The following is a 12,401-nucleotide window of genomic DNA, read 5'->3' as shown; positions in this document are numbered from 1 at the left end:
ATGACATGAGTGACTGATTATCTAGGATCTGCACTAAATGCACTAAAACAAAAAAAAAAAAAAAGAAAACAAAGTTACATGTTGCTGTAAAAATCATTGCTCTGCTGTACTGGAACAAAAATTTCAAGGGACAGCTCCTAAATCATAGCAGACAAATGTACAGATGAAAGTACAATGCGACTTTCAATTTTCTTGTTAGTTCAAAATAATTCTCCAAGCAACAACACACAATACACTCATACATCACAGGGACATGCAAAACTCTCCCATGTGGAAATGAAGGATTCCACATCAATTTACAAAACCTCCTGATGTTGGTTTGATGTTGCTTTTAAAATACGTCACACAAAATATTTCTCAACAGAAGTCATGTCCTTCTAGTAATAAATAACACATTTATCAATAGCTAGAAAAATCAGAGTTGAGTTAAATTCAAAGAAAGCATCTTTCTCTTGCATTTAACTAAAGCATTGTTATTGTACTAGGATAAAACCTGAGAAAACAAGAAATTCAAGACATGGAACCATCATCTGTGAGTAATTAATTAAAATAGGCCAGTAACATCCATCTGCTCTGAAACCTGAAGAAACTAAGCCTACACATACCATCAACCTCAACTCAAGGAGCAGCTTTTCAGGGATTATGAAATATCCTGTCATGTTACTCCTTGAACAAGCCAAAACTAAAGCTTTGCTTTTCCCCTCCAAAACAATCCTAGTGATTCATGCATGGCTACTGCAATGTTATAAGGTGCTGTAAAGAAGTGAGGATATAAATGCTATCAAGACCTAGGTGACAATTAATGATGGCTCTTCAGGTTAGAAGAAGCAGCATAATTCTGGCTGGAGTTAAAATATAGTTCAGTAAACTTTCAGAAGTTAGAAATGGGAAATAACTTCTGTTTCTCAAGCCCTTCAAACAATTCAGCATTGAAAGAAATCAGAGTAAACGTATTAAAAAAAAAGAGGAAATACTTGTATTTCCTAACCTGCCAATTACCACAGAACTTTGTGGCAGCCAAACACAAACATTGTTCAGAAAGCCACCAGTTTGGCTTCACATGATTTTTAATTCTCTCACCATCATACTCTGTACACTGCCCAAGTCACTTGTTAGGCAGCCTTCACTATTCACTCAAACTGTGTTATACTTATGCAGACATAGGTGACATGAGACACTGAGCACACCTATTTGATACCTACTAAAGGTTTGACCTGAAAAAAGTACCCCAAGTCTACATTAAAAAATTCAAACCATACATTGGCAACATATTCTGCAATTTTATTTTACGGTATTCAGCATTTTAACCTTACTTGGGTAAAACATTCTAAAACTTCAAAATTCCACTTACATCAGCTAAGCTCCCTTGCATGATTTCAGAATTCACATTCATAGAACAGGTGAGAGATACAGTACTGATGAACTAAAAGATTTAAAGACATAGTAGCATATCTGAGATGACACTATTGCAAATCTAGCACTATCATTTTGCTGGCTGCCCCTAAAAGTAAGTTGGCAATACTGCTGCATGCACATGATAGTCCCGTAGAAACAAACAAAAACCAGAGAGGGCCTTACCTAGCTGTTTTTCTCTCTCTTCTCTCCGTTCTCTGGCAAGTCGCTGCCTGTCATCAACCTTTAGTACTGTTGGATGATCTGTAAATGGAGAAAGAGGAGTATTAGGCACATAGCATAAAATCAAATACTGCCAAACCCAAACTTAAAGGAAAGTATCTGTTAAACAACTCTAATTATTCTGTCAAAATAGAAAATGTTTTGAGAAATCCATCTTACTTAAAAAAACTCAGAAAACTGATAATTAGAATGCATTCCTGTTCTTTAAGATGTAAAATACTTCCAAAGAATAGACTAAGATGTGACTGCAAATATCCAGCAAGACTACTGCTTGTGGAAGGCAAGAAAGAAGCTTTATTTTATTTCCAAGCCTAAAACAACTTGACTTCTAGAGAGCATTTTGAAAAAATACTGTTTATTATTCCACAATGTCTCTCCAAAATGCATCCCCAGGAAAGGCTATTATAATCAAGCTTTGTCTTTCCCTTGATATTGCCCCTTGATAGGCCCAATAAGCCCTATATCATGACACAAGAACCTCAGCACCCAAGCAAAACAGGCTGAACCAAAACACTGCTCTGGCTGAGTAGTTCTAAAGCAGTTCTGGCTGAGCCTCTGGAAAAAGCATGATATTGATCTCAAAAGATGTTTGTGTGCACATATGTAAAAAACTCTGGCAAATATACTAAAGGCAGTGAGGCATCACATGCATGGACTGGCATGACACGAGTCAAGTAAGATGAGAGCTTTAACCACTGTAGATTGAAATTTATCTCCAAGAGTACTTCACAGCTATCTGCAACTGGCTGCTTGGATCACAGCAGTAAGACTGAGGATAACATGAAAGATCTGTGTCAGAGCCCAGGTCTGACTTTAAAAATGCAGGTTTGGTTGGAAAACATCACTTGCTCAATGATGGTTCTGGAAGACAACAAAGTGCTGAACAGCTAGCATCCAACTTCCAGTCTCAGCAATGGAGCCGTTCCAGACAAAGGGAACAAAATCCAAGTTAGCAATTCATCTCAGCATGCTGCCAAAACTGATTTCCTACTCAGCCTGTTCTGTTAAACCTGGAAAGCTCTTTATTTTATGGGGTTTTTTTTCAGTAGCACGGAAAAAGTCTGCTTTGCATAAGAACACAATAAACAAAAAACCCACAGAAAAATCAAAAAGATTTCTGAGTATAAATAAATGGTCTGATTTATTTTGGTATTGAGGGGAACTCAGTTTTTAAGTATTTTAAGATAAAGAGCTATTCGAATACTGTCATCAGGAAAGAACACAAGACAACAGAGCCTTTTCACTATTCGGTGTGAATACACACGTAATCAACTTGTAAAAACATGTAGAGTCAGCCTACTTGTGTATAGGCTGCATACCTATGAAAAAAGTTAGTTAGCAAACAATACAATGGGTCATAAAACTGAGGTTAAAGATATTTGCAAAGTAAGTCCCTGAAGTGAGGCTGTGCTAGACTAATTTTGAATAGATATTTGAATTAGATAAAAAAAAACAAACGTGCATTTCATCCTCTAACAGAAGTTTCTGCATAAGAATGACAGGATTTCTTGGGTGAACCAACAGCTAGCACACTTTAATTACTCTTGTACTCTAATCAGGGAAAAACTATTATCTCAACAACTGTCAGACTAGAGCCCCAATTAAGAGTGTTAATAGCAATGCAAAGTAATAGCTGCAAGGAGCAAACCCACTGCACAGCTGGCAGGGAGAACCTTCAAACACGACAGCCCCCACGAAGGGCACAACAAGTGAAAAAGTCACCAGCAAAGGCAAAGGTAATCCGTCACCCAGTTGCAGGTCAAAACTTTAATGCTGGCTGACCAGCCCATAGTGCTGCCATTTATGACACTGTGCTCAGCCATGGCACGGCAGAGATTTGCCCACTGCAGGGTGTACATCTGCATTTGGCTGATGTTCAGCAGCGTGTTGACTCACACGCAGTCCCTTCAGCATGCAGACACAGGTCAAAAGGGTAATAATATTCCATCTCTCTGGAGACTGGCACACAAGGTTCACAAAACATGAATTTCTGTGGCATGAGTAATTAGCGCTTGTGGAATAATGCACATTTTCCCTGGAAAACAAGGATTCCCTTCAAGGGCTGTCAGCAAAGTCAACATAACATTGATTTGACAGAAAATGATATGGCACTGGGGAAAAACGTAGAAACCTTCTTTCAGAATATCCTCCCAGCTTGGGTTTTTTTTCCCCTTTCTTGAGAAGAGAAATTTCCCTATCAGAGAGAGGCAACAATTCTTCAAAGAGGCAGGAGGGTTACATGGACAGGCAAACTGAAAAGGTCTCCCTTAAGAATTCCTAATTATAAGCAATGAAGGAATAAAATAAATTTTTAAAGTTGCCCTCTGCCACTCTGTTTGAAGATATCCAATTATTTTTTCCATATCACACACCTGATAGTGTTCACACAAAATCAGCCCCTCACCCAAGACCCCAGGATGTTAGAACAATCCTAAAGAATTCGCATTAAGTTGCAGGCTAGGCAGAGTGTGCATCTTCAGTAACAAGCGATTTTGCATACATTTGGGATCACAAAGAGCTAAATCAATATTAGCACAAAGATGAGGGTAGCACCTTTGTAGCAGACCATCATTGCATTTGCACTACTAGAAGCTGGAGCACATTATCAGTGCAAGACTTACACTGATAATTAAAATGTATTCTCTAAGTCTTCAAAATTATCCTTCCTAATTTGGCTACAACCCTAACCTCCAACATTTGCATTCTGAATCCAGATATTCTGCTGGCACCTCCAGTGCAGAGCATCAATAGTTTCAAACTGTGACAAAAGAATAGAGTTCACTGGGACTGCTCCCCATCTTATTTCTCACATCTCTACTCATTAAAAACCCACCAGGCAAATACCTGGGGGACTGGCACTCCTTATTCTGTAGGAATACCAGGACAAACAAAATATTTCGTACTCTCTTTTGCTCATATTCCTCATCAGACCATAAGCTTTAAGTTACTGTGAAAGGAAATGGGAAACATATCAGCTGCAACAAATCCTGCAAGAATTTCTCATTTTTTAGAGAAGTAATTGCCAACTTGGCATATGCAAAGCCTAAGAGAGACAACACTCCAGGAAGACCCACATGCTGCTTTGGAAGTTGCAGTCTGGTTATGCTGCAATATGTGGGAACTCACACTCAGCAATCTATTTCCTTCCACTTATGTAACAGGCATAGAATTAAGCATTTGTATGATAGGGATGTTTGGAGAATAAATAAGGCATAGCTCTATGCAGGAGAAATTAATTTTGTACCTGCTGCTGGAAACTAGGCCTCTAAATTCCATATGAAACCAGTATTTAGCACATTTAGTGTGTGTTCAAAATTAATTTCAGTAAGTTAATAGGTAATTTTGAAAACTAAGAAGCTGTGAACAGTGTTTTGCAGAAATTCAGCAAACTGAAACATCAATAGGTTTTTGTCCCTAATGATAGTAACAAAATGAAAAAAAAAGTTTTACAAATCTTCTATAGAACTAAGACTCAACAAACCCTTAAGCAAAATGGATATTTGTAGAAATTAAGTTCCTAAATTAACAATTGTAATATATAGTTTGTAAATATGACCAGTTTTTGTGGCTCATACTATCAAGCTCCACTCTGCCCTGCCTCACTCCAGACCCAAGAATTTTGGATTCCTTCTACACATCAGCATAGATGAAGGGAGCATTGGAACAGCTAGGACATCCTCCTGGGAAATGAAAACTGTATTAAACTATTGTAGAATAAAGCAAATATTGAGCACCATCCACCACAAAGAGCTGTGGAAAGAGGTAATATCAGCTTTGTTTTCTCCTCCTTTTCCAACACTGTCTATGTGATTGAGGACAGCCATGATTCCTGCGCTCTGTGCAGGACCCAGTGTACCTGGCAGAGCATGTCAGGTGTGATCTGAACACAGACAGTGCTGGGATTCCTTCCCTCTGGGGAGACAGGCCAAGGCACCCCTTTTGGGGATAGAGAATTGTCTGTCAGTACAAAACAGTCACTGAGCTGCCAAGCTGTCAAGGAGCTGAAAGGGGGATGTTACAGTGGGCCTGGTCCTCAGCACCAAAGCGCCTCTGCTTTCCCAGGCATCTAAGCAAAATCATTATTAACTGCATACTTTAACCTTGGGTACCAGAATTGCAACACAAGCAGAATTTAGATATCTAAGTCCTCTTCTGGATCTTGGTCTAAGTATGCAAGTGGAACAGACCCATGACACCAAAGACTACAGTAAGCTTTTTAGCATGTACATTTTCAGCTGTGTAAGTGAACAGTGAATTAAATACACACAATGTACCTGTGAGGTATGGTGAAGTAATGAGAAACATCTGCCCACTGCATAGAGCCTGTTACAGAACACGGCATGCGTTGTGGTGAGTGAGGAAATGCCTGAACAGAGGCACATTTATACAAAGCTGCAAATCTTTGCCTACAGCACATCATTCTCGTTCAAGCACAGATGCAAATACGGTGGCTTCTGTTGTCTTTTCTCACTTCCCAGCCCTCATTCCAAAGTTATTCTAAAACATAACTAGATTTTTCCAGTTTTGCTTCTTTGCAAACAATCACATATTTCATCCTATCTAAACACGAACAGCCACTGATACCAGTTTTATCTGAAACAGAAAGAGAGGTACAAAAGCAACAGACTTTAGAAGTTCCTGTGACAACAGCCGTTTTCCATGCACCATTGAGGCAAACAGCCTTAAAACATGGAGCATGTGGACTGGTGTACCTGGTTTAGTTCCAGCGTTGCTTTGTCCTGAAGTGACTTTCTTATCTTGTGTTTCAGAACCTTCAGTTGCTAAAATAGGGAAGAAAAGAAGATATTAATTAACCATTTTACTTAGTAGCAGGTCACTCACCTTATTATATTGAAACTTAAATATTGCTGTATTCCCTTTAAAATCAGACTGTTCCAAGATGCCACCTTAATGCCATTATACATCATTTTGCATTTAAAAAACCTCAAAGGCTACACAGAAAGTATTTAAACCACAATACAAGTTCCCAATTCAAGATGAGGAAAAAGCCACAAGAAGATTTCATTTTAGCAATGTGTTTTAATAAAACTTTTAAGATGACTTGCAGATCCCAGGTTTCTAAAGGTATGGTACGAGATACTGGTAAAAACTTCTTTACAAATTGCACATCCGTAATGCAGGACTGAAGAGAGGACTATTAGGGACTTGAATAAAATATAACTGAGGAGATACTCCCAATATTTGCAACAGACTTTTGATCGGGCCCTACCAGCCTAGAACAAGATCTAATTCTGGAGTTCTGAAAGCCCTTTCAAAAACCATTTATAAAGAAAAAAACCCCAGAAGATTCATTACTATTATTCAAATCAAAACCATATCCTTGATTGAGCATCTATCTCTAACTAAAAAAACAGCCAAGAAATTAGATGCCATGATTTTTTCATCTTACTATTCATCTTTGTACCTAGCAGTTCCACTGTAGGAGTGCTGGAGTCCAGAACACTCCAATCTGGGAACAGCCTAAAGGCAGACTGTAAGAATTCTAAGAAGCCCTCCAAAAACAGCTTGAAAGTATTTACAAGCAAGGATAAAAAGACAGTTATAAATAAAGACTAGGGGATGAAGGACACCAACTCATTTGAACAAAAATATCACTAGAAATGAAAGTTGGAAAAAAACCCTGATTACTTCGGATTTAAAAGCTAAACAGGCATTACTGTATTAGATCCACTTTAGAAAACATAATTAAAACAAATTTTCCTCAGAAGGCTCCAAGCAATTTCTTATGCATGTCAGCTTTAAGAATACACACTCAGCATTCAGTACCTCAGTGAATTCATTCCCTTTGTGGCCTCACAGAAATCTTTGTTTCCTTGCTTACCTCCTTCTACAGGTATATTTCAGGATTAACACAGAGGATAAAAGGTAGCAGGAAGAACCTGCATGCTATACATACTGTACCTTTTTTGCAGGGGAAAGTTGGGTGAGGGAAATAAAAAAAAGGCTTTTATCAACTGTTTCATGTTCAAGAGGAATGTTTTGCCAAGAACAGTGTTCAAAAATCACATCATCTCACCAAAAAAAATTGTGTGAAGTCTTAAATAATTGTCAGACACTGCTCTTCTTGACACCTGTATTAAGTCTCTTGCAAATAACCACTGTTCAACTTAACAAATACTGATTCCAAATGACAATAAGAACTGTAACACCTTAAAGGCAGCCCAACGTAAGATTTTAGTATTTGCCATTTTAAAGGCCTCATACAAAAGATTAGTGCGACCTATGGGTAGATGGATTGATTTTTGGCAAAATAGTTTGAGCACCACTGAACTCTTGCACCACCAGGCTTGGTAGGATCTACCATCATAAAAATCCATACCTGGTGCTGGAGCAAGTCCAGAGAAAGCCAGGAGAGTCGGTGCAGTGTCTGGAGCACAAGTGCTATGAGGAGCAGGGGAGGGAGCTCGGGGTGTTTAACCTGGAGAAAGGGAGGCTCAGGGGGAATCATATCAGTCTCTACAAGCTCTGAAAGGAGCTTGTAGCCAGGTGGGGGTCAGCTGCTTCTCACAGAACAAGAAGAAACACCATGAGGAGGAAATGGCCTCAAGTTGCACAAGGTGAGTTTTAGACTGGATATTAGGGAAAAAAATCTTCCCAAAAGAGTCGTCAGACATTGGATCAGGCTGCCCAGGAAGTGGTGGAATCACTGTCTCTGGAAGTGTTCAAAAACTTGGGGATGTGGCACTCAGGGCCATGGTTTAGTGGTGAACATGGCAGTGTTAGTTTAACTGCTGGACTTCATTTTAGAGGTCTTTTCCAACCTTAACATTCTGTGAGTCGAAACTCTTTACATCTTACCTCTCCCTCAAAGTTAAGGTACTTGTAAAACAAGCGTTTCTCCCGCATGTATTAACAACTTAGAACATTCTCAGAGAAAGTCCTACTGTAACTCAGTGGGACTACATCACAATTCCCATCAGCCTGGCCTAGGGCATCATCTAGAAGAGGAAACTGTCATAAAATAGTAAAAATACTGTTTCTAGGAGATAGTGAGTACACTGATGCTCTAATAGTGTCAGCAAAAATTTCTTTGCATTTTTCATACTGAGTATGTGCATTATTTTCTTCAAGCACTGCGCCATGCGATTATGCAACACTCCATTAACTTCAAAACTGTGGTTTAAATGCCATGCAGAAAATACACTTGCAAAAAAGCCTAGGTACACAAAGTACTACTTTTTTCCTCATATTTCCTTGTCTAACATTTCCTTGGAATATTTTTTGACATGGTTTGAATACACATTCATATGACCACCTATATGACAAGTGATGAAAAGAACAGATGGCACACCATGAATTTTAACGATGCTGGAGATCAAATAAGAATTGGCACAGGCATTTAGTAACCAGTGTAGGTGTGCTCCCACATAAAATACCTCCTGCTCTAGGATACAAACAGATTAATCAGACAACTAAATATCTAAAATCCACACCTAAATATTGACAACACCAGTTTCAATACCCAACAGATGCCAGAAGAGATATAAGTTAACTACCTAATATTTGCTCTGCTGTTTATCTTGGACCACTACCTTTCCATAAGGGAATAAAAATTGCATAAAGAAGTGTTAGAGATGGATAATTTTCTGGGAAGCACAGCTGTCTTTTTCAGCTCTGCCATTACTATGTCACACAGCATCAAACAGAAAGCTGTACCTGAGCTTCTCTGCCTGGAAAGAGAGGAAAAAAGGCAGCAGGGGTGGGGGGGGAGGGGGGGGAGGAAAAGATATATATATTGCTACTAAATAGTATGCATTTGTAAATGCTGAGCTTTAAAGTAAGACCAGTTGCAGCACAGAATTCAGTATATATACCAGAGGCAGAGCTGAAAGGGATCCATAAGGATAACTAGTGCTAGGGAGGACCTCTGCAAGCTCAGCTTTTAGCTTTTCTTTGAACAAGACAAGTACAAAACAGGCAGATTATTCCTAAATGAACAGTTTTGTAATGGAAATGAAATCTAGTTAGAAATCTCTGATCAGTTTCAATATAGCTATGTGTTCGCAGTCAGACAGGTTTAATCAATACTTCTGTTACCAGGATAAGTACAAGCTCTAGAAGGACTGACAAGAAATTTCATAGGATGTCAGTTCACCCCATGTCTCACATAGCCATTATAATTACAGTAAATTCCTACAGCAGTTAATAATATCTGTACCAAGTACCAGTACCAAAGTTTATTTCCCAAAATGGAAAAAAAGAACCCAACTTTATGATAGCCGAAACTATTTTGAAAGAGCTGTTCCATGATCACCATCAGTCAGAGAATAACCTGACAGTCTAAGGTGTTCCTCTTAAAGTAACAAAACCAGTTATCTCCAGCTTTTCTAAAGGAGGCTTGTGTGAGCAGAAGTAGGAAATGCCAGCATTTGGAAGCAAAACAGGGACAAAGAGAAAATTTATACTAAAAATATTCAAAGTTGAGGAAAAGGCTCATGAAGAACACTGAGAAAGGAAGAAAACTAAGTTTTAGTGCTTCTTTACATGCCAGATAAGCTCTGGTCAAAGAAGACTGGCCTGAGAGACAAGGTAACATATTCCAGGGTAAAAACTTTGTTGAGAATGAGAACCTCTGGGAGGATGTGCTGGAAAGCAGAAGGAACATTCACCCAGATCCTGGAAAAAACACTGAATGTCAAACATTGAGAGACAAAGCATCACACTGGCATTTTGACAGGGTTTTTAAAAAACACAAGAGTTGTGCAGAATACAAAGACTTGTTTTTCAGACTGTGGCACATCAAGCACATGTTTGCACAATGTGAACCAGCTATTCCCAGTGAAGTGAATGGCAAACCAAAGGCACCACAGCAAGGCTGAGAAGCTGGAAGAAGATGCTTAAGCTCTGTTCCATGGAAGAAGGGAATCAGCCACAAGACAGAGGCAGTTCTATTTCCAGAAGGTCTCTACCTGCAGAAGTGCAAGCCTCAAGAGATTAAATGCAGTGTGAAGGGGCATTTGGGGATCACAAGCAAGAACTACTGCTGAGACCTGTGTCAAGGTCAGGATGAGCACAGCAGCCCCCCCAGAATTGCATCCTAGCACGGGTCTGGAAAGGGGAGCTGCTCAAGGGCAGCACAGCTGTGGATGAGAGCACAAGCACAGGAAAGCCCCATGCCTGCAGACAGACATGGCAGTGCAGGTACACCTCTGGGTACAGGATGCTCTGAGCACCAAAGGGGAAAGACCATCCTCTAGTTCCCTGCTCCATTTCTACAAGTGTGAGAGAAGTTACTGAGAAGCAGCCATGAGAAAAAAGAAACAGCTAAATCAGAGGAGGAGGGATTACAGGGAAAAAGAAGAAAATCTAGCTATTCTGTACCTGCCAGTTGTCATCTAATCCCCCTGGTATGACTGAACAGCTACTTTTTTTAGCTGTCAGAGAGTGCCGGGGGTGTGTGGGATGGGGAAGGCTTCAGAAATGACAGCTGGAACAAACTCATGCCTCTGTAAAAAAGTGCTGCCAATACATAGCAGAAGAAATTCAGCAATAAACTGGGAAATTTAAAGCAGAGCTAACTGGGAACTGATATATTCTTTACTCCTTAGCCTCTAATCCTGCTACCTCTAACTACTTCCTTATGAACACTGCTCAAAAAAACCAAAACAAACCAAAAACCAAATAAAAGCCCCACTCTTAAATTCACTCATTTTATATAGCATGTCACACCTGACATGCACAATGTAAAAATGCATACTTTGAATTACACAGAATTAAGCACAGAACAGAGTATTCTAAGTTTGTATAAGTAATAATAAAGAACAGGGGGGGCTAGTCTAGGAAGTTTTATCTTGACACTGGGACAGTGGCTAGCTAGCATGTCAGTCAAGTCAGCGGCATTGCTGTGCTAGGTAGAGCGTGTTGAAAGTGCAGATACAGGTCAGAGCTGACAGAATTTATTATTTATTAATTCTGAAACACATTAAGACAAAAATCCTGAGTACCTGGCTCAGAATAAGCATCTGAGCTTATTCTCAGATGATTATTCTGAGCATTCAGCAACTGGCTGTTCTGTTCTAAGGCAACATCACTGAAATTTAAGATTAAAGAGTCTCTTTAATGGCAAAACTGGGTTGTTTATCCTAAAAGCAAATTCCTGTGAGCCATGATCCAGGGGCTCAATACAAGGGAAAGCAGAAGTCAACACAAATTAAAGCTTTTCCAATACTTGTGACTTTTGCCTCTTCTTACATCCATAGTTTACGAATAATGCAAAAACTACTCTCTGTATTTACAGTAAAAATATATTTTGCAAGTCCTTGGAATTTCACATTCTTTGTGTTATCAATAGTGTCAATATATATAGACAAACAATATACTAGTGCAATTTATTGGTTTAGAGTTAAATAATGCGTTCATTCCATAATTCCATGCCATGCTTACTTTTTACTTGCATTTCAAAATTGCAATCTGACGAACAAAGAACAGCAATCTTTCCAGAGAAAAATAGGTCTCAAAGCTCTATGGCTGGCCAAAAATTACCAAGATGCATGCAGTACAGCTGACAGTTAAAAAGGTAAAAAAACCAAGCATCTGGATGTTTAATACTAAAATCTTCAGAGTAATTCAGGACAAAATTATGATCTGCTCTCTTCTTTAGAGTTGTTGGAGAGGGTAAGTTGTAAAGAACCCCATTTAAAAATTCACTTGTCAGACACTAGTTTTCAAAATCTGCTTGTCAGTAATGACTCTGAAACTTCCCCTCAAGAAGAGAGTGGGGTGAGTGTTGGCCTGGAAGCCTGTTC

General features: G+C 39.1%; 1 protein-coding gene across 1 annotated transcript in view; it reads right to left on the bottom strand.

The window, feature by feature from the left end:
- MAP7 (microtubule associated protein 7) overlaps positions 1-12,401 on the bottom strand; it is a gene marked incomplete at its 5' end in the record, with an annotated part of 96,650 nt that overhangs the window by 39,114 nt on the left and 45,135 nt on the right. The window contains 2 exons of the mRNA XM_084202324.1: positions 1,579-1,656; positions 6,348-6,416. Coding sequence (XP_084058450.1) covers positions 1,579-1,656; positions 6,348-6,416 — 147 coding nt within the window. The remainder of the gene's footprint in view (positions 1-1,578; positions 1,657-6,347; positions 6,417-12,401) is intronic.

The sequence above is a fragment of the Fringilla coelebs genome (genome assembly GCF_963513975.1).
Source record: "Fringilla coelebs genome assembly, chromosome: 3".
In the NCBI taxonomy this organism is placed as follows: domain Eukaryota; kingdom Metazoa; phylum Chordata; class Aves; order Passeriformes; family Fringillidae; genus Fringilla; species Fringilla coelebs.
This window is presented reverse-complemented; position numbering and strand designations above follow the sequence as displayed.